Source organism: Pelodiscus sinensis, chromosome 14, assembly GCF_049634645.1.
Source record: "Pelodiscus sinensis isolate JC-2024 chromosome 14, ASM4963464v1, whole genome shotgun sequence".
In the NCBI taxonomy this organism is placed as follows: Eukaryota; Metazoa; Chordata; order Testudines; family Trionychidae; genus Pelodiscus; species Pelodiscus sinensis.
Window position 1 is genome coordinate 42,624,317 of NC_134724.1, and position 25,922 is coordinate 42,650,238.

A 25,922-nucleotide genomic window follows, 5' to 3' on the forward strand; every position below is an offset into this window, starting at 1 on the left:
ACGTCAGTCCGACTTAAGTTGCACCCCTCGTTACAAACGGGGGCGTGGGGGCCCCGCTAGTGCGGGGTGCCTCCCCCACTGTCGCCGCCTCTGGCGGCGCGGGGGGCGCTTCCCCCCAGCAGACCAGGGAGACGCGGAGCAGCTTTTCTCGCCGCGGGGGACGCGGGCGGCGGGACCGCCAAGACGCGCTGCGGTCCCGCCGCCCACGTCCTCCACGGCGAGAAAAGCCGCTCCACGTCTCCCTGGTCTGCTGGAGGGGGTGGGCAGCTAGTGCAGCCCCCTCTCCCACCAGCAGACCAGGCTTTTCTCACCGATGCCTGGGGTAGAGCAGCTGGGGCGCTGCCGGGTTGGTCCCACAGCGCCGAGGTGCGGCGCTACTGGACCAACCCAGCAGCACCCCAGCTGCTCTGCCCCAGGCGTCCCCAAGTCAGCCGCTGCTGAAACTGACCAGCGGCTGACTACAGGAAGCCAGAGGCAGAGCTGCTCTGCCCCGGGCTTCCTGGAATCAGCCGCTGTTCAGTTTCAGCAGCGGCTGACTTGGGAACACCTGGGGCAGAGCAGCTGGGGTGCTGCCGGGTTGGTCCCCGCAGCGCCGAGGAGCGGCGCTGCGGAACCAACCCAGCAGCGCTGCGGGACCAACGCAGCAGCACCCCAGCTGCTCTGCCCCAGGCGTGTCCGATTCAGCTGCTGCTGGTCAGTTTCAACAGTGGCTGAATCTGGACACTGGTTCCAACTTACATACAAATTCAACTTAAGAACAAACCTACAGTCCCTATCTTATACGTAACCCGGGGACTGCCTGTACCAAACTAATGATGCATCTGTTCCCAAAATTTGCATTTTTATAGTCCCTTTCCAAAGGTACACAAAGAATTTGAAAATCCTAATGGTCCAGATAGTGTTTCCCTACTTACACATACTTATACTTATGCACTGATTCTCTGTAACACTATGAATCATTAGCCAAATAATGTATACTTCTGTTGTGGTGGTTGTAAGATTACTTAGGTGTTTCTAAGAAATTCCTTGTCCTCAAATCTATTGGCTTGACCTTTATGACTAGGATCAGAAAAATCAAGAAAAGCAACGGAAAAATAAAAGCAACAAAAGCAAAGAGAGGGATTAATTAAGACCCTCTTGTAATTCTGTTTTTTAGACATTAGCCCACACAGAAAGTTACAAGGCTGTTGACAACAGTCTTTCCAGAGATTTCTGATAGTTTTTTACACTGATTTAGGAGCCTAAATATCATTTTCAAAAGGAATGTAAGCATCTTTTGGTTTCCAAATGTTTAAATGCTTTTTAAAAATGAGACTGACCCCTGGTTGATACTACAGAGTTAGGTTGATGCAAGGTAGCTTGGAAAACAGTCAGGATTGTTCTTAGGAGCAAAATAGAAATGGCCACAGGCACCAGCATCAACAGCCGGGTCAGGGTTCTAGTCAGTCCAAACCCACCTCAGGCCATATGCAGCAATTTTGAAGGTACAATTGAGGACGCCGTACCAGTTGCTTTTTTTTTCCAAAAATTCTGAAATTTTGACTCACATTTTGTATGTTTCCAGTGTGTTTGACCATTCTGAAAAGCAAAAACTAGTGACTGAAAATGGATTCATCTATATACCAAGACATACCATAATCATGTGTTTAAAAAAAAAAATCAAAGAAACAAAAACTCATAGCTGTGACAACTCCTCCTTTCCTCTTCAAGGAATATGGTCTAGTGTGTGTCTGGTAGATTTTGGTCAGTATTATATAGAATCCTGCAAAAGTGTAGTTCAACAAATTGTAAAAATGTTTGTACTTAATATTCAGTATATCTCTAGCGTGTATTCTGTGAGCTTTATTTTTCTGACTGAAATTAGTTTTTTCCTTCTATTAGCCCTATGGAACCAATACAGCCATGGCAGACAAAGCTGTATTCTTACATGGCTCACACATCAACAAAAGAATTGTTTAATTCTGTTACAGAACATTTATTAGTATATAGTGACATATATTGGCTGTCGCAACACTACATATCTATGTCAAATAATTCCATTAAGTGAAAGCTATTAACTAGAAACTGTGCAAGATAAAGATGAAGCTGAACAGGGAGCGGGGTGGGGGAGAATCTTAGGATATTGAGAGGTGGCATTCCCTCCCAGTAAAGCCATTGTCTGAGGATCTCTTTTCAGTATTTTGTACCATGATCTACATTTTGCATTTTTCATTTTATAAAAAAGTCAGCATGAAAATTCAGCTATCTTTATAGCTGTGATTTTGCTGCTTTGTGAGGAATCATCTATCTGAGATGCAGATACCTTGGCCTTTCTGCTCAGTATCACTATGCTTTTCTGTTAAAAACCAATTGAGTTAATGTAATTTGTAATCTATAAATGAGCCAGGAAGGAATTTTTTTGTTTTATAAATAAAAAAGGTCTAATTTCATTTCAATTATCATATAAAAGTAAACGTAAAAATATGAGCTACTGCAGTTTGTCCTCTGTTCTGCAGCAGACAAACTGATAACAAAGTAATCTGATATGGTTTAAAACACTCTCCTGCCTTGTTACTTAGAATAACAACAACCTGTAAAGGTACTACAGTTAACATTGAGTTTGGACACACTATTTTTTTATCATATGGTTGCAATGAAATGTCCTACTTGAATTTTAAAATTGTAAGGTATGTTCTCTATGAAGTGAGCAAATGTGTTCCTCACAAACTTTATAAATTATAGTAGAGTAGGGATAGTATTGAAGAATTGATTGTAAAAGGGGAGAGCTTTAGAAAAACATTTACTACAGTTTCATAAAATAATTAGCAAAAAATTCCTATTACTATTGTTACAATGTAATGCTATATAAATTTCATGTTAGTAAAAGCCACTCCTTCCAGTAGAAAACAACAACAAAACCCTACAGGTGCGTCTAGACTGGCAAGCTGTCTACACTGGTTGCTTAAATTTGTGCAAGAGCACTGACTTCGTAATGTATAAAATCAGTGCTTCTTGCGCAAATACTTTCACGCTCCCACTCAGGGACAAGCCCTCTTGTGCAAGAAGGCCAATGTAGACAGGCACCTTAATTTTTGCGCAAGAAAGTTCGATGGCAAAAACGGCCATCGGAACTTTCTTGCGCAAAAGCGCGTCTAGATTGGCATGGATGCTTTTGCGCAAAAGCATTTTTTTGCGCAAAAGCATCCTTGCCAATCTAGACGCTCTTATGTGGAAATACTTTTAACGGAAAAAACTTTTCCATTAAAAGTATTTCTGCAAAATCATGCCAGTCTAGACGTAGCCTACAAGTTTAGTCTCAACCAGCTAAGGCATACAAATAGTTTTGTTAGCATATGCCTTGTCAGGAGAGTGAACATAGGTTCATCAAATGAGCACAGTAACCGTACATTATTAGCTCTTCTACATTTCTTCTCTTGGCTACGTTTGCTACATTGTCTGTGGCCAAGCTATGTACTAGATATGATTTTTTTTTTTCATGGTGTGTTTTTACTGCTGCTTTTTGTACATATTCCATTGTGTGAATTTTCTGTAAGGAAGACATCCCCTTCTTTTGTTGTCAGACAAACAAATACTACAGGATCATGGTGGACATTGCTCCATCAAGACTCTGGTTAACAATTTTATTCTCTTATTTTTTTGCACACGGCTCAAGTTCTCTTTCATACACTTTATCCAGCAATTTGCCTGCAACATCTGCTCTGTTGGGTTGACTATCCTGGTCTTAATGACTGAACCATGTTAATGAAGTGTGGTTTTTCAGTCATGGAAAGGAGAGTTTGTTGCATAAACAAACCAGGCAATTTTTTTCATCTTTTACCTCTTTTTGTAATCTGCTGGTTCTTACCAAAAACTTATCTATGGTTGTGTTTGGATGATGGAGATTGTGTTTCTTTTTGCTACAGGTGATATACTGTGATCATGTGACATACATGATGTGTGACACTGTCGTTGGCAGATAACTCTGAAACTATAGAAAATGGCGCTGATGGTGAGGGTGGAGGGTCTTCAGAATCCTATTTGTTGAGGATGAATTCTCCTAAACAAAATAAGTCAATGCAGTTATTTAATTATTACTGTACTGCTCATTTAGTATTACCCAGTGTCAGTGAATGCAATGAGTATTACTTTAAAGGAAAAATTGTAAAAGGAAGTTCTTCCTATTTCAGCTATTTATTTTTTATCATAATGTCTTCAAAAATTATAATACCATAGAGTAACAATTATATTTTTTGTTCAAACATGAGACTTCAAGAGCAGACCAGAAGGCAAATAGGCATTCCTTTCAGAAAGAAGTATGAAATAAGTTTACCAACCTGAAGATCCTGCATGTTCAGACATGCTCCTTTCATCATCTTCAGTTCAGTTTCCTCCTGAGAAGGAATACTTTTCATGATGTTGTTTCATTCTTTGTGGTACTGTTTGGATTTTGCATGCGTGCCTGTCTTACCCACAGGTAGAGAAATTTCATCAAAATTTTAAGACTTCTGGAATATGCTGCTCAAACAGTTTCACTTTTGTTTCTACTGCCTGTCCCTCTCTTCTCACATTTTTCTCCTTGTCCAAGGCTATTCCACCTCCAACAGTGTTCTATTTATTGAACTCTTTAAAACTTTGCACTTTTAGAAAGAGGTAAGGGTTTTACTCTGAGTACAGGAATTTGCAGAGGGACAATATGGTTGAGGTCTGTTGTTTCTCACCTTTATATATTATTTCTTTAAAAACATTTTTGCTATTAACAAGCATGTTATCTTTGGAAACACAAATCCACAGCTTGAGAACTGCAAAACTAAATATTTCTAATGATGTCGTCTACACTGAGCACTGAGTCCCATTGGGTAGATAATTTTAGGTCAATCTTTCTATCTGTACAGAAGCCTCTGGAACCCGATAAGATTAGGTTCCTAATCCATGAACTATTGGAACTCATTTACAAAACTTTTCTTAAACATTGCATGAATATATTGTCTCATACTATAGAATTAAAATTTACTAGGGGGCTATACCCCCTGCTGACTGCACTCACCAACCCCCTCTCATAGGCAGTAGACAATCCTGGGTTCCATCCTCCTTTTCCCTGCCTTCCTGGGCCCCTTCTCCCTCCCCCCCCCCCCCTTCCTCTCCTCTTCCCACTGCAATAAGCCTGTTCAGGGTAGATTCACACCCCAGCTTGCTATCAAATAATAAGTATTCATGGAAACAAGTCCAAATAATGGGAGTTCTATGCTAAGGAGGGAGTTAGCAAGTGGGGATTGGAAGGAGTCAGTAGAAATATCTTCAAATGTTATGTATTTGTGTATGATGCATAATTATCCCATCTATATAATTTTGGTTCAATGCATACCTATTTGATGATTTTCACTTTAATCTCCAGAGTTCCCTCATTATCTATGATGTTAAGAGTGTGCTCCTATTCTCTGAAATAACCGACGACTTCAGTATACTTTTTAAAATTAAAGTGCAGTTCTTCCTTAGTGATTTTGTAAAGATTCATTTCACTGATTTCACCTCCCCCAAAATTAACTATAGTTGCAAGGGTATCCCTATTGTCTTCAAATTGTTGTCTGGGATAAGGATGTTGAACTGATAACAAAGTCTGAAAACAGGAGGGCATTGCAACTGACTAAGGATATACAGTAGTTTAGGTTGCTGAACATCCCTTGCTGGAAATGAGACATGTAATGGAAAAAAATGCTCTGAGCCCTCCCATCAGATTGTGAGTTTTGCAAACTGAACTTGTCAGTGAGAAATAAATATTTGGTGTATAAATCCCAGGATGGTAATTTAACAAATAAACTTTTCAAGACAGAATTGCACTTTTAAATAGTTTACTTCAGTTTGATATACTATCAACATATTGCATGTTACTGCCATGGGGGCCATAATACATTTCACATTTCTTATCTGTATTTGTTCCCCTAATGAATATGCAATAGAAAGGATTGCTTTTTTTCCCCCAGCCTTTTGAATGTGACTGTAAAATGGTATTGAACACAAGTGGTAGGGAGAAGGTATATTTAAATTACTTGTCTATTTTTCTTTGGAGTATGTGAAACATAAACTTTTTCCTTTTTTTAAAGGTGCCAAACCAGTCAAAGTGATATATATTGGCTCACCACTCCCCAAAAAGGAGATTACTATCAGAGAAAAGAATCAAATTTTTCATGAAATCCCGTTGGATTGCTTGACTTCCAAAAATTCATCTATTCCGGTCTCAGCTGTATTGATGGACAATTCATCCGAGGAAAATATTGTTCAGTGGAATGTATGTAGCTGTATGTCTTTGCAAAAAATATGCTAGCTTATTTCCTTTCTCTTTAAGTTCTGCAATAATAGTGGAGAGAACCTTGTTCTCCCCCGATATCACTGTCTTATAGAGTGAAAAAGTCTCAGATGGGTAGCTGTTAGTCTGTAACTGAAAAAACTTAAACAAAAAATGAATAGTCCTACAGCATCTTAGAGACTAACAAAAAATGTAGATAGTATCATGAGCTTTCATGCACACAACCCACTTCTTCAGATGAATGCAGCAAGGTTTCCAGAGGTACAAATAGCAGAAAAAGGGGATGGGAGGAAAAGAGAAAAATAAAATTCTTGTCAGTTAGCTTGTCTGTGCTAAATGAGACAAAGTGGGCTGTAAGTGCCTGATAGTTGTCATTAGGGTGTTGAATATAGCAGCTCATCCAGTTCACATCTTTGTTCAGACCTCGATTAAAGGTTTGCATTGGATTTAACTATTTGTTTTACATTGGTACAATGCCCTTTATTCTTTATTAATTTTTCTTTGTTATATGAAGATGCCTCCCGATACTTGTCAGTTAAGGAGGATTCAGACTCCAGACCATGGGGATCTAGACTTTGACAATGATGTCACAGAATTAGAAACTTTTGGAACAACATCTAAACCCTCAAAGACATCCAAAATGGAAAATGCTCCTGCTAATGTATGTAAAACTCAATCAGGCAAGCTAAAAATAGAGAAGCAGTTGGTATCTGCTGTAAGTGTTTGTGCCGAAGAGAGAAGAAGCAAAGGTAATGAACAGGAATTTTCAGCTTGTACTAATAAGCAGAATGTGAACAAGACACAGCTACCATCACTGAATGGTGATGTCGTGTGGACTAATTCGGAAGAAAATTCCTCTAAAGGCCTTGATTCAGATGAAGTTGAGTTAAATGATGAGCAACATGGTATGGCCACAAACGAAGTATTAGACAACTGTACTTCTACTAAAACTGATAGTTTCAAGAGAGAGTCTGAAATTACAGAAGCAAATGGGACTCCTGTTTCTTTTTGCAGTAGTGACACTGACGAAGAACGTTTGATTATTGACATAGAAAATAAAAGTAGGGAATATCGCAAAGCATCCGTTTTTAGTTCTAATCCAGATTCTGTAGAAGATGCATCTAAACCACCTTCCTCAGTACAAATGTCTTCAAGTAATTTGGCTAATTCTTCAGAGAGCCAAGACCAGAAAAAAATTGCTTCCAAAAAACCTTTCAAAAGACTGTGTAAAGAACTTGATCCTCTTGGACAAATTTTGAAAATGCAAACTGAACTCCTTAAGCCACCTTCCCCAAAAGCTCCTGAGCAGCCTCTAGTAAATTGTGATAGAAGTTCTAATCCTACACCGAGCCTTGTGTCACCACCTTCAAAACCCACTCTATCTTCCATTGCAGAGCCTGCTGCAGATATGAGCAACTTACCTAAACTTACATGGACTTCACATTTTCAGGCAAAAGGTAAGAGGTGTGTTTAGTGCATTCAAAATTAGGAGAAAGACTGACTGGCATAAAATGCTCAGCAAACCATTTGCAGTGATTGAAAATTATAACCCTTCATATATTTCTGTGTCCTTTTTGTCTGCAGGTCTGGAGTAGACATGCATAGAATGATTAATCTGTCATTCTTTTCAGTTCCATGATGGATCATGTATTCAGAATACGTGATTTTGAAATATTTGTTTGTTGGGAGGTGTGTGTGTGTGTGTGTGTGTGTGTGTGTGTGTGTGGAGTTAAAAAAAAAAAGAACAGAACAGAAATACTAATGTTTATGGAGTTATTTATTGATCATTTATCAGTTCCATACATACAAGATGGGAAGCGACTGTCTAGGAAGGAGCATGGCGGAAAGGGATCTAGGGGTCATAGTGGACCACAAGTTGAATATGAGTCAACAGTGTGATGCTGCTGCAAAAAAAGCAAATATGATTCTAGGTTGTATCAACAGGTGTGTCGTAAGCAAAACTCGTGAAGTCATTCTGCCGCTCTACTCTGCACTAGTTAGGCCTCAGCTGGAGTACTGTGTCCAGTTCTGGGCGCCACATTTCAAGAAAGATGTGGAGAAATTGGAAAGGGTACCAAGAAGAGCGACAAGAATGATTAAAGGTCTAGAGAACATGACCTATGAAGCCAGGCTTCATGAACTGGGCTTGTTTAGTTTGGAAAAAAGAAGATTAAGGGGGGACATGATAGCGGTTTTCAAATATCTAAAAGGGTGTCACAAGGAGGAAGGAGAAAATTTGTTCCTCTTGGTTTCTGAGGACAGGACAAGGAGTAATGGGCTTAAAGTGCAGCAAGGGAGGTTTAGATTGGACATTAGGAAAAAATTCCTCACTGTCAGGGTGGTCAAATATTGGAATAAATTGCCAAGGGAGGTGGTGGAATCTCCCTCTCTGGAGATATTTAAGAACAGGTTAGATAGACATCTGTCAGGGATGGTGTAGACGGAGCTTGGTCCTGCCTTGAGGGCGGGGGGCTGGACTCGATGACCTCTCGAGGTCCCTTCCAGTCCTATGATTCTATGATTGATTCTATGAAACTCTATTAAGGGCATCCTAAAAGAGATGCTGAATGAAGTTTTACTTACCTACATTAAATGTAAGCTTTGGGACCTCAACAGAGTGTCAGGCCCTTTAGCAAAGGGTTTTTTTAAATCTCTTTAAAATGTGCAGGCTTCAGTTTAAACTTGATTTAAACTGGGTGTGATAGAGCATCCACACTACACTTGGCCCAGAAATACCAGGACAAAATTAGTTTTGTATATGTCATCTCACAGTTCCTCATTTCTAGGGTCAGTTAAGCATCTAGCACTACTATGTAGAGGTAATAGAGGGGGCATCCTGAATGGATTTTTTTTACCCTTTTGTGCCACCAATGGATGGGCTGTCTGTCTGGCCTGAGTGTATGCGATATGTCAGTATTTGAAATATGCACAGTAGTTGTAAGCTGTGGGAGTACCCAGGTATAAGAAAGACAAGGTGGATGGGGTAATAATCTTTTATTGAACCAACTGGTGTTGCTGACAGACATGTGAAAGACAGTCTCATAACTAAGTTAAAAAGCTTGTACAAGGTGCTTCAGAAAACTATATACTTATTTAGTAGCAGCTGGATTCAGAAATCCCCAAAATGTCTTTACTCTGGATATGAAATCTAAAAAAGAAAGAGGCAAAAAAATGGATCATAAGCATCAAAGGGAATGAAAACAATCTAGAAGTCCTGCACTGAGAGATGGCAGCTCCCAAAAAAGAAAGATACATCCAGTTTTATTCCTTACCATTCTGTATTATAGAATTCAGGTACATGTACTTTATACCAAACTGATGATGAGCCTCTGACAAAGAGCTCCTGTAGCTGTGCAACCCTGGCACGTTTATTAGGTTTTTTAGTCTTTTTAAGCTGTAGCACTTGCCTTCAGCCGTGGGTTTGGCTTTTGACCTACTATCATTGCAGCTATGTACGGTCTTCTAAATATTTTCTTTCAAAATCCTAGTAAATAACTGAATTAAATTCATGAGCCTCTCTGATCCCACAGATGAGAATACACCTGAATCTCCCTAATCCGTGTGGCCCAGATTCCGGGAACACCTGTGATTCAGAGGGGGGGAAGAGGAAGTGGCTCTGCATGCAGCTGTTCTCCCCTCCTCTGCGCATTAGGGAACAGCAGTGCAGTGAAGTGTGGGGAGTGGTGGGGGCTGGTGCCTGGGAGTTGTAGGGGTGTGCAGATCCACATGTGCCCCAAGGAGTGGGGCTCCTGGTAAGCGTCCCATCCTCTTCCCTCACACGCTCTCTCTCTCTGACCCCTCTCCAATGCCCTCCCATGGTCTGAAAAAAAATCTTTAATTCAGTATACCTTGTTTCACAGGATCGCTGGATTAAAGGGTCAAGTGTATTTGGACAGAATCTGACATATGTTACAGCAGTGTAGATTCAGAGTAACTACTTCAGTGACGTATTCTAGCTTTATACTGGTGCCACAGAGGTCAAAATCGCATCCTCCATTTGTAAGAACAGTAGCTTACAAGAGTAACTGTGGCTAGGGTAAAATATATGCAAGTGCTTAATAAACTTTTAGTGACTACACAGGGTAGATACAGGACATTTTCTAGGTTTAGTTTATCTTGAAATACATAACAAATGCCCCTTTGGTTTGAAAAGACAATTTTCCAAAACTCTTACTAAAAAACTGATTACTTCCTTGGAAAGACTATATGAGCCTATTAATTTCTGTTTTATTTATTTTTGAAAGGATCACTCCCAACTAAACTTCAGTCACTTGTTGAAGACAATTCAGAATATACAGCTCCTCAGGATGGCAATCTTGTATATAAATTGTTCAGTCTGGATGACTTGCTGTTACTTGTGCGTTGCAATGTGCAAAAAGTAAGGACAGGGACACGGACCTGTAAAAAAGAAAAAAAAAAGGTAAAGATTTTGCTTTTAGTACCCGTTACACGTATGCTTGACTGAAATTTGTTCCATTAACAAAATATCTTTATTTTAAGTGCACTGATGTGATACAGGATTGCTTGAAGTGCTGCAGTCTTGTTTACGCACACTTATTCCTTTAAAATAGATCATCCAACATATACATTTGTATTTTGTTCATTTCTTTAACCTTCCAATTTCTATCTGTTGAGCAATTTTTTCTGTCAGAAGAGAGGCAAGGATTACTTTTGACTTGTGTAGCCCCATTTATATCATTTTATGACGGGTGCGATCACAGAAGTTCCCTTGGGATTGTTCCCGGTGTGCTGATCATGCCACTGACAACTTCCTTCTTGCTCTCTGGAGTTTCACACCATTCTGCCCAGCTGCTCTGTCCCAGGCGTCCAGATTCAGCCGCTGTTGAAACTGATCAGCAGCTGATTCCAGGAAGTCCGGGGCAGAGCAGCTTTGCCTGGGCTTCCTGTAGTCAGCCGCTGGTCAGTTTCAACAGCGGCTGAATCTGGACGCCAGTTCCGACTTACATACAAATTCAACTTAAGAACAAACCTACAGTCCCTATCTTGTATGTAACCCGGGGACTGCCTGTAATTCAAAAATAGAACAATTGGATAATTTTCTTGAATTCCTGGAGGTGGCAGCAGATTGTAGATGCATAATAATTTTACCTAGTTAGGAGTTTATTAGATTGTAGTTTGCCTATCTATAAACATTTACTTAAATGAAAAATAAAAGAAACAAAATAACTTAATATGATATTTGTTTAAATGTAGTGTGTCTCATGTAAAATGTTCTGTAGTTCCAATATCTTTTATAACTCTTTCTCTTGCTCCTGTGATAACTATCAAATACTAAGAGTAATTAAGATGTTTTAACTTGCTGATGAGTGGCCTCCTGGCTAATATTATTTTTACTTTCAGCATATTCCAGTTTATGTATTGCCAAAAGTAGAATATCAAGCCTATTATGGAGTAGAAGCTCTTACAGAAAGTGAAATATGTCGGTTGTGGACAGAGAGCTTATTGCATTCTAAATGCTCGTTTTATGTGGGTAAGTTTGTTGGAGTATTGTACCTATGATTTTAATCAAGAGTAATGTTTTGCTTCATGTTTGATTACTGCTTTAGTCACTTATAGCCTTGTTTCTTAATTTGCTGTTACATGCTGACATTTCAACTACTATTAAAGATACAAGTAGGAAGAGCAGTAATTCTTATGTTCAAACCCATTATGATGATGAAGAAAAATGAAATAAAAGGCAAGAGAATTAGAACAAGTTCTAACATTGAATTATCTTTCCCCTTCCAAGCTCTTGTCTGGTTGAGACTGTCATAGCAAACAGAATTTCCCCTTTGACCTAATTCTGTTCCCCAGATACGTGACTCACATATTTAATTTTAATGTATTAAGGTTTAAAATATTCATAATTGCAAGAACAGTTCCTGCTTTTTTTCTGAAACTGCTTATTTCACTTCAACTACTTCATGTGCAAAAGATTTCATAGAGCTCATTATAAGAATTGAAAATGTTGTACAATATCAAAAATCCAAGATAGGCTCCTGCTTGCCTCCCTGTCCACTCTCCCCATGCTGCTGCCTCTATAGAGGGAGCAGAACAGGGATGGGGTTGGGGTACATACAACCATGCAGGTGAACAGATCAGCCCAAGCTTATCAGGTAACGTGTAAATACTTACACTTTCGTATCCCTATTCTGTGCAAACATTTTGTAACCTTTACTTATTTCTGTGTTTTAAAATTGTGAAACACTAAACATCTTTAAAAGATGACACTGAATTTAGACTATTAGGATTTCAGTTTTCTTGTTATCTTTAAGCAAAAGCTCCTAATGTGAAGGAGAGAGTATCAAATCATATAATAAAAAACTTCTAGTTTAATTGTAATTCTCTCCAGGAGAGTGCCTTAGACTAATAAAAGCATTTTCCACCAAGGGATTACATTTCAAATGAAAAAAAATGTTTAGCTAGTAGTGAGCTTCTCCCCACCCAAGTCTGTCTGATCCCTCTGGTCTTATTTCCCAATATGTCTTGTGATTAGAAACAAAGCTCAGGAGGAAGCGCCTCAGTATTCTCTGTCCTCTAATATGTGAAAATGGAGAGGAAAGAGAAGGGAGGAGCCACTTCTGGTTGGAATGGAATGGAAGGAATGCATCAGTAAAGAGAGACAGCTTGTGGAAAAATACAAATCTTCAGTGAGAGACGCACAGTGGGTGTAGTTTAGAACAGGAGGAGGTTAAAGCCTGGGTAACTGTATGGAATATTTCGGACTTAATTTTGTAGAGGAGCAGCTTTTCTCCAAATGTTTGTGTCTCCAGAAACCACAAATACTGCTCCCATGAGGGAAAAAATGTTTAATGCTTTGTTCATAATTGTACAAATGCAGAACTTGAAGTTCTTACACCAGGGTTAATGGGCTGCCGCGGAGGGGCTCCGGAGGGGGGGCAGCCCGTGCGCGCCTGGGATGCCCCCCCGCCGGCTTCCCCCGAGGCTTTCAAAGCCGCGGAGGGGCTCCGGCGGGCGGGCAGCCCATGCGCGCCTGGGATGCCCCCCCGCCGGCTTCCCCCGAGGCTTTCAAAGCCGCGGAGGGGCTCCGGCGGGGGGGCAGCCCATGCGCGCCTGGGATGCCCCCCCGCCGGCTTCCCCCGAGGCTTTCAAAGCCGCGGAGGGGCTCCGGCGGGCGGGCAGCCCATGCGCGCCTGGGATGCCCCCCCGCCGGCTTCCCCCGAGGCTTTCAAAGCCGTGGAGGGGCTCCGGCGGGCGGGCAGCCCGGGCGCGCCTGGGATGCCCCGCCGCCGGCTTCCCCCGAGGCTTTCAAAGCCGCGGAGGGGCTCCGGCGGCGGGGCATCCGGCGTACAAGACGACCCCCGATTTTTGGGGGATGTTTTTTAACTTCAGAGGTCGTCTTGTACGCCGGAATATACGGTATGTAGAGCTGGCTGGGGAAAAGTCTTTCTGCAAGTATCTTAATGTTTTCTTTCACTTTGGAAAGAAGCTTTCTCTCTCAAAAAATATCCTCCACACTTTTCATGGAAAGGATTTCTAAGGAAACTTGTTTCAGGAGAATCAAAACGGATTTTATTTTTTATTCACCCTCACCATCCTCAGGATGAAATTGGCAGGAGGCATTCTAGCTTAGCTGCTGGAGAAGCAGAGACTCAGGAAGCCAGTGTACTCTTCCTCCCCAGCCAACCTCCTCACCTCTGGGCATAAGGAGGCAGAACACGTTGGCTATGGGTATTTCTGACCTCCAGACGTATGGGGGGCAGTGATGTAGAGCTGTGCCTCTCTTGTCTCCACAGAAGCAGGGGGGAATGTGGAAGCATACCTATGTTGTGACTAAAGCGACGAGGAGTCCTGTGGCACCTTATAGACTAACTGAAGTGTAGGAGCATAAGCTTTCGTGGGCAAAGACCCACTTCGTCAGATGCATGTAGTGGAAATTTCCAGAGGCAGGAATAAATATGCAGGCCAGGATCAGGCTGGAGATGAGGATGGATCCAATCAAGGAGGATGAGGCCCACTTCTAGCAGCTGATCTGGAGGTGTGAATTCCAAGAGAGCAGAAGCTGCTTTTGTAGTTAGCGAGCTATTCACAGTCTTTGTTTAATCCAGAGTTGATTGTGTCAAACTTGAAGATGAACCATAGCTCAGCAGTTTCTCTTTGAAGTCTGGTCCTGAAGTTTTTTTGCTGCAGGATGGCTACTTTTAGATCTGCAATTGTGTGTCCAGGAAGATTGAAGTGTTCCCCTACAGGTTTTTGTATGTTGCCATTCCTAATATCAGATTTGTGTCCATTGATTCTTTTACGTAGGGACTGTCCAGTTTGGCCGATGTATATAGCAGTGGGGCATTGTTGGCACATGATGGCATATATTACGTTGGTAGACATGCAGGAGAATGTACCAGTGACAGTATGGCTGATCTGGTTAGGTCCTGTGATGGTGTTGCTGGTGTATATATGTGGGCAGAGTTGGCACCGAGGTTTGTTGCAAGGATTGGTTCCTGAGTTCCAGTTATTATGGTGCGGTGTGTAGTTGCTGGTGAGAATATGCTTCAGGTTGGCGGGTTGTCTGTGGGCAAGGACCGGCCTACCTCCCAAGGCCTGTGAAAGCGAGGGATCATTGTCCAGGATGGGTTGTAGATCACTAATGATGCGTTGGAGAGGTTTTAGCCTGGGACTGTAGGTGATGGCCAGTGGTGTTCTGTTGGTTTCTTTCTTGGGCTTGTATGTTTTGACTAAAATTTTGTCAGATCTGTAATAGATTTGATAAAACATTTTTCTACCAAACTTGCATTTTCCAAAAAACCTGAGGGTTTTTGGAAAGATTTGAATGAGCTCTATCTACATGTATAATGTGGTCAAGGTAATGTTAACTGTAGGATCCCCAACTAAGATTTGTACAAAGTCTCAGGGGGATAGCCATGTTAGCCTGTAACTTTAAAAACAATGAGTAGTCTATAGCATCTTACACCTGGTCTACGCTACATCGGAAGATCAAAGCATCTTCAGCTATTTGTAAATTACGTAGCTGGAGTTGACACATCTTAAAATTGCATTTCCACACCAGCCACACAATGGGAGGCTAATGGGAGTGAACGCTTCTGTCAGCTTCCCTTACTCCTCATGGGAAGGAGCACCAGCACTGACAGTGGTGCCCTTTGAGTAGGATCTAGTGGGTCTGTACTAGACCCACTAAATCAAGCCCTGGAAGATCAACTGCAGCAGTGTCAATCTTCCACAGAGTGTAGCCACGCCCTTAGAGACTAACAAGAAATATATAGAATCATTAGCTTTTGTGGGTAAAACCCACTTCATGGGATGCATAGGAAGGTAACATTTGTAGGTTATCTTTCTATTGGGGGGTGGGATAGCTCAGTGGTTTGAACATTGGCCTGCTAAACCCACGGTTGTGAGTTCAATCCTTGTGGAGGCCATTTAGGGATTTGGGGCAAAAATTTGTCAGGGATGGTACTTAGTCCTGCTGTGAAGGTAGGGGACTGGACTGGATGACCTTTCAAGGTCCCTTCCAGTTCTAGGAGATAGGCAATCTCCATTATTAAAAAAACTTGCTGCTAGCTAATTTGGTTAAATAGTTGTAATGTTCAAAAATATATTTTTGAATGAGTTTGGCACTCAGTTTGAGGTCAAAAATCCTGTTTGTACAGAGAATGACTGTTCTACAGTTAGGACTGTCTCATTTTCCTGTTGTAGAAAAAACTTGTCTTTGCTAGTTTCTATAGCAGCTGTTGTGGCCTGTGGTTACTTAACTCTTCCAGTTGTTCTCCGAATTTATCCCTTTTAGATATGTTTTTCACATAACATCATAGCAGAAGTTTTGCTTTTGTGTCTTAGATCTGCAGAGTTGTTTTTGTCCTAACATTTACATATAAACTTCCCTTTCTATTCTAATCTTCAAATTTCAATTTTGATGGGTTTTAGAACCACATTTCCCTATTTTAATTTGTGTTTTTCTCTCTCTTTCTTGCTATGTGAAGAAATCCCACAAATGGGAAAATAAATGACTATGGGCATAATTCTATTCACATGAATAGCCTCTGTGAACTATGCTTCTAAGTAAAGTTATGCATATAGTCTGAGGTTTCCAAAAAGCCTGAGAGAGGTAGGTGCTAAACTCCAATTGAAAGTCATTTGGAAAGTTGGGTGCTTGACTACCATGCGCTTTTTGAAAAATCCTAGCTGTATGGGTTTCAATAAAGGGGAAAGCAACTGATTGATTGTGCACAGGGTGTCTCATTCATCAAGGAATTAAGTTATTTCGCTAATCTGTCATCTGTAATAATTCCAGATGGCAATTGTAACACTAGGTAGAAACATATAGAGATAAATTCACAGAATCCCTTTAACTATCCTGGAAAAAAAAGTGGATTGTTTTCTATATTCATCTGTTTCACTGTGAGGAAATAAATTTAGTAGGATTGTTTTTGTTCAGACTTGAAATATATTTAAAGATTGCTAGTGAAATTTTGTCTATTAGCCACATATGTAGTAGTTTTAATTTTTGGATGTAAATGTGCTGATTTCTTTTTAAGGTAAAAATTAATTTTTGCTTTGAAACATCACTGCCTGTCCTAATGATATTATCACCCCTTTTAAGATTTTTAATCTTCTATATATTTGGGAGAGACTATATGCCCATCCAACCTTCTCTTTGTTTAAGAGCTCCTCCGAAACAGTAAAAACTAGGACCACCAAATTTGGTAGGAAGCTTCCTCTTAACCAAAACCTTAACTTGCTTTAAGTTAGGATAAGAGGAAGCTGCATGCCAAATTTGGTGGTCCTATTTTTTTTTACTGTTTAAGAAGAATTATGAACAGACTTTCAGAAAGACACATTTCTAAAATGTATAGTAAGATTGATATGACATATGTGGAGTACTGGTTCCTTTGGATTCTAATGTGTGTGTACTTAAGAGGCTCTTTCCATAAGGAAATGTGTTCAGTTGCATAAAGTTGGGAGAGAAATAACTAAAGTTTCAACCTGAAAAAGATGAGTGGGTTTATACTTTATGTTGAAGGCACATGTAAACCATAATGCCTTGTCACCATTAACATTTTTGTTTTGTGGTTACATGAACATTGCTAAGTACTAAGAATGAGTAAAATGCTATCAAGACTGTGTCATTTCCAAATTTGCCCTTGCTTAGGTTGAAAAGCTATGTAAAGGTCTCTATTCTTTGAACCCTACCACCTCCCAGGAATCTCTAAGGTGTGCGGAGTGGAATTGGTAGATTAATGGCATATATGGTTTCAGCTCACCTCTTCTCTATGAAGAGAAGTCTTGAGGTACACTGGAGAAAGGTCCATTGAATCTGTGCAGTCATAATTCGGGGGGGGGGGCGCGGAAACAAACACATGCTGCTATACAGTTGCTTCAGGTTTTCAACAAAGAAAACTATCTCTGTCCCATGTGTTTCCAAAGAGAGACAAGCATTCTTGCTATGAGCACAGTAAAGAAAGTTGAGATCAGCTCCCTTGGATTAAAATGGGAGCTGTTTTGCAGCCAAGAAAAAAAAAGTTCCCCTTATAATTTCATTATCTGTATGTCAGGACTTTATAATTATCTAAGTGAAAGCTAATATGACTAGGTTACTATTTTCCCAAGTAAAATGTGTGTGGGAAGGAGCTGCTGTTGATTTTTGTTTTTGAAAGGACTGGGGTGAACTGGGAAAAAGTACATACAATCTGGCTGTGTCTACACTAGCACCCTTTTCCGTAAAAGGGATGCTAATGAGACACTTCGGAATTGCAAATTCCGCGGGGGGATTTAACTATCCCGCGCGGCATTTGCATGAACATGGCTGCCGCTTTTTTCTGGCTAGGGGTTTTGCCAGAGAGAAGCGCCAGTCTAGATGGGATCTTGCGGAAAATAAGCCCTTTTCCGGAAGATCCCTTATTCCTACTTTCAAGTATGATGATTCCTTTCAAGTAGGAATAAGGGATCTTGTGCATTTGCAATTCCGACTGGTCTCATTAGCATCCATTTTCCGGAAAGGGGTGCCAATGTAGACACAGCCTATGGGTATATGGATTAATCTAAGGGGCTTTCAATCTTTCATTTAAGTTAGGCATCAGAAACAGTAATATAAATCTTGATTAATTGGTTTTCAGGCTATGCTGACTGCCAAATGAGAAGAGGAAAAGATTATTATAAATCTGATAGAAAGATAAAAGGGGTGTGAGCATGACAGGGATGAGAAGATAAGATGTGCAGTAATACTAGATTTTTAAACTAATGCAAAATGCCTAATTTATCAATTTAATCTTGCAAAATTTACAGATTGCAAGATAACTGACAAGTGTACAAAATCTGTGTTAAGCCAGTTGTCCTCTTGCATTTTCTAATCCATTAAGAATAATGATGTCTATTCAACGATGTTCCGAACTCCAAATAATGGATTACCTAATAATGTGTGGCATTGAATGTAAAATAACTGAGATAAGCAGTTTAAATATACAGGCAGTCCCCGGGTTACGTACAAGATAGGGACTGTAGGTTTGTTCTTAAGTTGAATTTGTATGTAAGTCGGAACTGATATATATTGTAGGGGAAACTCTAGCCAAACATTTCTCCAGAGCTCAGTTTTATTCTCCCACACCTCACTTCCCTCAGTCCTTTATTCTCAAGCTGAGATGTCTGCTGAGAAAAGCCGTTCCTCATCTCCCTGGTCTGCTGGGGGGAAGCACTAGCTTCGCGTCTCCCTAGTGTGCTGGGGGGAAGCAGCTAGTGCGGGGTTGCCTCACCCCGTTTGTAAGTAGGGATCCGATGTAAGTCGGATCCATGTAACCCGGGGACTGCCTGTAGTGGTTATTGAATAAATTCCTTACTTCTATAAGCGCAGCTTGTGAAATCTACAAAAATGTAATATTTTCTGATGGCAATTAACTTTTTTCCAACAATGAAATTCTGATTTCCCCCTTTGGAAACTAGAATGAGAGGAGTTTTCCAGGAAGGAGCTCTCTCAATATGTTGCCTTAGGACAGTGGCTCTGATGCAAGTTTCACCATTTTCCTGTCCTACTCTTGTTTAAAATTTGGCAAGCCTGGACATTTGAATCACTAGTTTTCATCTGTGTCAAAATGGTGGTGGGTTTGGAGTATTTTGGTAAGGAGCTGGTGACACACAGTGTCCATGTCACCAATGAACAATTTATAGCAAGATTGCTGTCACCAATGGCAAGCTCAAATTTGAAGATTACAATTTTTTAAATAAGAAAAATCCAGATATAAAAGGGAAACATGAAATCAAGTGTTCGGATAACACAATCAGGAGTTCAGTATGAAAGAAAAATAGATATAACCCAAAAGGAAAAGCTCACGTAGTTTGGAAAGTGTTAAAACATAATCATTCTAATCACATTTTTTTTCTTTAAAACTGACATGTCAAGCCTCTCATGCTTGCAAGATGTTCTCCATAAACATCTGCAAAACTAACTTAATATCCTCCCTCAAAAACTTGACCATGGTTAGACTGTTGGTGCCCTGTGATTATTACTTATCATACTGACCAATATTGTCTTGTTTCCCCGTTGGGTCTGTCTGTTGCCACCTGTCCTATACCTACATGGTAATTGGGGCTGGACTGTCTTTGTGTTGTATAATGCACCTGGTACGTTGAGGTTCTGGTCAATGATGGGAGCTCCTAGCCACTATGATGATGATACTGACTTTAATGCAGAATTCCCAAAACACCACCATCTGAATGAGAATGGTAATGGGCAGTACAAACTTTATTAGGATTTTAGATGAAAGATAAGCACTGCCTGCTTGCTCTTGAGACTGTTTAACTGGTTCAGAATTTTAGATTTCAATTTCTGTCCAGTATAGTTTGGAAGTTCAGGCCTGAAGCATGGACATTTATATTTAAAGAATGATAGCAATTTAGGGTTTCATTTTCAAACACCTATAGAGAGTGTTAAAAAGCTTCAGAGGGGTAGCCAAGTTAGTCTGTAACTAGAAGTTCTTAAAAAAACAACAAATAGTCTTGCAGCACCTTAAAGAGTAACAAAACATGTAGCTGGTATCATGAGCTTTCGTGGGCATGAAAACTCATGATACCATCTACATGTTTTGTTGGTCTTTAAGATGCTGCTAGACTATTCGTTGTTTAAGTGTTTCCTACAGAGAGTGTGTTATGAGTTAGAATTGCTTTTCACCTGATTGGCTTTCAGCTGAGCAAGACTTGTAAGTTTGTATTAATAGTCTTTTTTTACCTTTGTTCCCTTTTGCTGTTCTTTATTTAGCAGATTCAATTGATAATTTTTTTCAGGACATATTGATGCCTTTACATCAAAGCTCATTATGCTTGAAGAGATTTCTCCGAAACAGTTAAAAGAAAAATGTGGATCATTTAAGTAAGTAAACTTCATAATCATATCTAAAAAGAGTTTCAGAATTAACAAACCTTTTCCAAGTCATTTATTAATCTGTGGGTGACACAACTCCCTGTGAGTTAACGTAGAAACATGGCTCAGACTCCCATATACTTTGTTTAGTGTGATGGCCAAGATTTCCAGTCACATCAAATAAGTTTGGGTGTCTCTGTTTTGGGATCAGCAACTTGTGTCATCTTAAAAGAAGGTGATTGTAAAAACATTACTTAGTGAAATCCGATCCTTTCAGCGTGTCCAATTTGGGTTCCTGATTTGTCGATAATGGAAAACCTTGGTTTATAAATTTACCTTCTGTGAATTTTCTACCCACAGGCCTGCAAATCCATTAAATATTCTTCGACATATCTTGAAGCAAGTGATTGAGTAAGTAATTTCTGTTGTTTATGTTGCAATAGCATCCCAGGGCTCCAAAGATAATTTTCTTTCTTTTGCAACATGATTGTGTACCTATCAGTTGTTGTTTCTATAGTAACTTAGATAATGCCATTACATACTCTGTAAAGCTTGTAGAGCTAGTTTTTATGTACAAAAGATACGATATAAAATAAGTTGGATCCTGCAAGCTCCGTTAGGTCTAGTCTACACTACGAGATAAGATTGAATTTTTTAACTTTGTAAAATTGAAGGTGCATATCCCTATTGTGTGCAAGAATTCACTGTAGTTGGAAGTAATGCATCCCCAGTAGGCTGGTACCATTGACTGTGAGAGGAATGCACTGTGAGCAGCAATTTTGCAGTTCCTGTTTCCCCTTTGCATTCTGGGTTATGCTCCTAGTGCACTCAGGGACTAAAACTGTACAGCGGGTGGCTGTGGGTACACATTGTTAGCGTCTCATAATGAACTAGTCTCCTCTCCCCACCCCACGCTTGAAAGCAACAGCAAACAGACTGGCACTCTTTTTTTCACCTGGTTATCAATGCAGACACCATAGCAGGGTAGGCAGGGAACCCATTGTGGAACCTGTTCAGCAGCAAAGTATTATGGCAGTCACATTAACCATGGTGCACCTTTTGCTGGAATATATCCACAGTGTATCAAGGGTCTGCTGGAACAAGGAAGAATCTCAAGCGGCTACTCTTCTGTGAAGCACTTGAGAGCCTGGCAAATGCCATTGGCATTTGATCCTCTTAACTCAGTGGAATGCTGGTTCTGGTGCCATGAGACCACAGACTGGTGGGACCGCATAGTAATGCAGCTATGAGACGATCAGCAGTGGCAGCAAAACTTACGCATGTTTTGCCATGCGAGGCCACTTTCATGGAAGTTTGCAAATTGCTTTTTTCTGCCTTGAAGTGCAGAAATACCATAATACTCTGACAGGGGAGAAGTGAGGGGCAATAGCCACGTGGAAGCTTTCAATGTCAGACAGCTACCAGTCAGTTCGGAATGGGGAAATCTGCAGTGGGAGTTGTTGTGATCCAAGTAGACACAGTAATCCCTATCTTGGCACCAGCCACCTTGTCAAAGAGTACGTAAGCTGCAAGGGGTACTTCTTGACGGTGCTGCAGGGACTGGTGGATCACAAGGGCCATTTCACCAAGATCAATGTGGGAGGGTCGGGAAAAGTGTATGATGCACATCTTTAGGAACTCCTGCCTCTTCAAAAAGTAGCAATCTTTCCAGACCAGAAAATTGACATTGGAGGTGTACACAGGTAGCCTGGACTGCAGTAAGGAGCAGTTCAACTGCAGCCTGAGCAAGTGCAGAATAGTGGTAGAATGTGCTTTTGGGTGTTTAAAGGGAAGTTTTTGCAATCTACTGACTAGGTTAGACCTCACCTCAAGCAACATTCCCATTATTGTGGCAGCTTGCTGTGTGCACCACAGTATTTGAGAGTAAGGGGGAAAAGTTATAGAGAGAGGGAGAGGGGGGTTGAAGCACAATACCTAACCAGTAATTATGAGCAGGCACTCAGCAGGGCTATAAGGAGAGCACAGGTGAGGGGCACTGAAAATCAGAGAAGCTTTGAAAAACAGCCTTGTGAATGGCCAGATGGATATGAGTCATGCATGCTGCTCTTAATGAGGTGCCCTGCACTGCATTAAGCATTCTTGCCTGTAAATCCTGTAAACTCCCCCTCCCCCTTCAACACAAGCCATAAAGAGACTGTTGTTCAGAAATCCTGCATTTTTATTTATGGAACACATCAGGAACAAAGCGTTCAGGGTGGGAGCTTCAGGGGAGTGCTCTGGGATACATTCCTGGGGGTTGTGTGAGAGACTGCCCCTTGACCTCCCCTGCCCTGTATTTTAGGCCCCCCGGGAGAGAAGACTGTGGAAGTCAGTGAGGAGGGAACGTGTGTCTGTGGAGGCCAAAAGGGGTGCATGTGCATGTGGCTGTTCTAGAAGGCCATGTCAGTCAAGATATTCTCCTGGTTCTTCACTTCCAGTTCCCTGCATGCTCTCCGGTTTGCTTCGCTTGCATGACCTGGGGCAACCTATTCCTCCATTCGAGTGCTTCCCCTCCAAGTGGGCAGATTGGATTTCATCCCTATTCCATTTTCACCTGCAGATACGTGCCAGCCTGTCAGCTGGCAGAGCTGGGGAGCGTGCAGCATGCTCGCTGCTGCCCCCTCTATAATGAAAAGTGAAGGAAAGGGTTTACAGGAGAGACGACGTTGAGCATAAAACCTAAAGATGAAAGGGAGGTGTCATGTACAAAGCCACAGTTATGCTTTAAGCGGCTGCTCTGTAGCAGGTACACCACAGAGATCTTAGGGGAGCAGCTGGGTTCAGTTTGGTGGCAAGCATGGTAAAAGGCTGGGACTTGAGCCTGTGGAAGGAAGAGGGTCCTGATGTGATGACCAAGACAGGGCAGAGGGTCATGTGGTGACTGTTTTTGGAATCCCTCATTTGCTGGCAGAGTACAACCGTCCCTTCCTTCAGGAGCATGTGGTGAGTCCCTGGGCAGGAGTTCACGTTGTACTCCTGTTTTCAGCCCCACTGGTTTGCCAGGAGAGTGCAAGTTTCCCTTCCCCCAGGTGCATGCAGGCAGGAAGTGGGTAGCAGCAAGGCAGGGGCTCATGCAGTGCTGTATATTCGGCAACCTCCGTTTGCCGGAAGAGTGCAAGTTTCCCTTCCCCTATGAGTATGACGAGGGAAGAGGGGCCAGTTGTGGCATCAGGACGAGCTCAAGCTATGCTTCGTCGGGGGTGAACAAATGGAGGCTTACTGCTCAGGCCCCAGGTTGCCATGTGCGATATTAATCCTCTCCAAATCACTTACAGTGATAAGGAGCCGATGCTGACTGAAAGTGGTCAGAAAACTGGACCAGAAGCTGCAATGCTTTGTGCTGCAGTGATACTAGACCACTTACTGATGGCTGAGAGACGTCCTGGGAGGAGGGGGTTGTCTCCAAAGTTATAAGCAAGTGCTGGCTGTCAGTGAGATTGGTTGCCCCGCTCACCTGCTGACCAGTCTCCTCCTCCTCATCCATGCTATTCTTTATGCTGCTGCCCGAAGCTGCCAGAGAAGTGTCTTGGGAGGAAAGAACAGACTGGCTAGGAAAGCTGTTCGGGTCCTCTCCACCCCCCTACTAGGATCGCATACAAACCGCTTATAGACACAGCATATTTGTGGTGATGCTCCAGACTGATGGTTTGCCTCCTTTGTCTTTTTGTATGACTGCCTCAGCTCCGTTATTTCACACGGAACTGCTGGGCCTGTGTCATGTAACCTTTCTCCTCTGTGTCCTTTATGATCAGGGCCCATAGATATCTGTGTTTCTTTGCTGGTTCATAGTTCTGTGAGAACAGATTCACACAGCAGTGAAATCCAGGATCTCCTGCGTGCTCCATGCTGGTGCTCATTCATGGTCAGTTGTGCTGCTGAGGTTTGCTTGCCATAGTGGCCACACGGGAAATGAAATCAAAATTTTTCCCTGGCTTTTCCTGTACCAAAATCAACTTTAATGGCCTTTAAAGTTAACAAAATAGATATGGTGTTGTGGAATCATTGTTTAGCGAATAGACCTAATGCAGCTAAGTTCAACCTACATTTTCAGGGTAGACCAGGCTTTACACAAAGGTCGACCTCACATTAAGTTCCACTGGCACCTCTCACTTCACTCAGTTTGCAAGATTGGGCCCTAAAGTGTTTGGGTGTTTCAGGGACAACATTTACGCTTTGCTTTGCTAGTCTTATTGCTAGTTTTGCTTGTACTGGTACTGATTGTATTTTACCCCCATCCAGTGCTTCTGTTGTCCTAACTTTACAGTTGCACAGTTTTTCTTCATATGTTTTCACCTGCTCTCTGAAGCTTTGTTCTCTGTTTTGCTCCATTTAACTGCTGACATTTTCTCAGGTTTTAAACCACTTTGGAGCTTTAAAATTTGTTTTGTAAAACCATCTCTGTCTCTGTCTCTCAGAGTTTTCATTGTAAATTTTGAGGTTTACAGTTTTTGAGTCCAGTCTTATAACATGTGACGGAGACTTTTCTGGTGGAGATTTGGTTGAGCTTTTACTTGCTGTAGATATATATGATCATGGGTGGATTTAAAAAAAGTGTCCAGTGTACATACTTTCGTCATTGTGCTTTGTAATGATTTGAATGTTTAGTACGTGCTTAATTGAATCAGGGCCTAAATAACTAAGAATAATAGTACACAAATGAAAGATAAATTAGCATTTCCATCAATACATTTTTATTGTAAAGAGTTTGCAGATTATACGTTATTTAGGTGTGCACCTATCAGATACTTTGTCCCACCGTGTTAGCTATGTTTCCTTCTTCCTTTTGTTGTTCATCAAAATGGCAGAAGCCATTTACTATTTTTACCATATTAGGAATGTAAGCAACTAGTTGAATATCCAATAAGCGTAAGCTTATCGTATAGTCGACTAGTCGCTTTTCTCCTCCTCCTCCCCCCTTGCTGCTTCTATCAGAGACAGCAAGGGTCAGAGAGCAGGAGCCAGTGCTGGGGATAGCCAGCTTAAAATTCAGTTTCCCCCAGCACCGTCTCCATGGAGGACAGGGGAGGCAGATGGGTAGCAGTGACCAGGGCCCAAGCTGGGAATCAGTTGATTCCTGGGTGTCAGCCAATCTCCAACGCTGCACCCCTGCTTTTTAAATGTATTAAGAGCTTGCCGGCTCTTAAAAAGCAGAAGCCACGGTGGGGGGACTGGGCAAGCTAGGAATCAACTGTCCTGGTTCGCACCAGGTCCCTAGTGCTGCGCTTCAGCCTTTAAAATGTATTAAGAGCCTTCTGACTCTTAATATGTTTACAAGGCAGAGCTGTAGCGGTGTTATCTGTGGCTCCTCTGCTTATCGACTAG

The 25,922-nt window shown here is 41.4% G+C and overlaps 1 protein-coding gene across 4 annotated transcripts in view; it reads left to right on the top strand.

Moving 5' to 3' along the window:
- ICE2 (interactor of little elongation complex ELL subunit 2) overlaps positions 1-25,922 on the top strand; it is a 53,642-nt gene that overhangs the window by 23,094 nt on the left and 4,626 nt on the right. Inside the window, exons 8-13 of one of the 4 annotated variants that reach the window (XM_075897684.1) lie at positions 6,078-6,262; positions 6,795-7,737; positions 10,525-10,700; positions 11,642-11,771; positions 20,525-20,609; positions 20,961-21,011. In XM_075897684.1, coding sequence (XP_075753799.1) covers positions 6,078-6,262; positions 6,795-7,737; positions 10,525-10,700; positions 11,642-11,771; positions 20,525-20,609; positions 20,961-21,011 — 1,570 coding nt within the window. Of the gene's footprint in view, positions 1-6,077; positions 6,263-6,794; positions 7,738-10,524; positions 10,701-11,639; positions 11,772-16,233; positions 16,349-20,524; positions 20,610-20,960; positions 21,012-25,922 lie in introns of those variants that run through there. The other 3 variants (XR_012895851.1, XM_075897685.1, XM_075897686.1) reach the window with 3 other exon arrangements.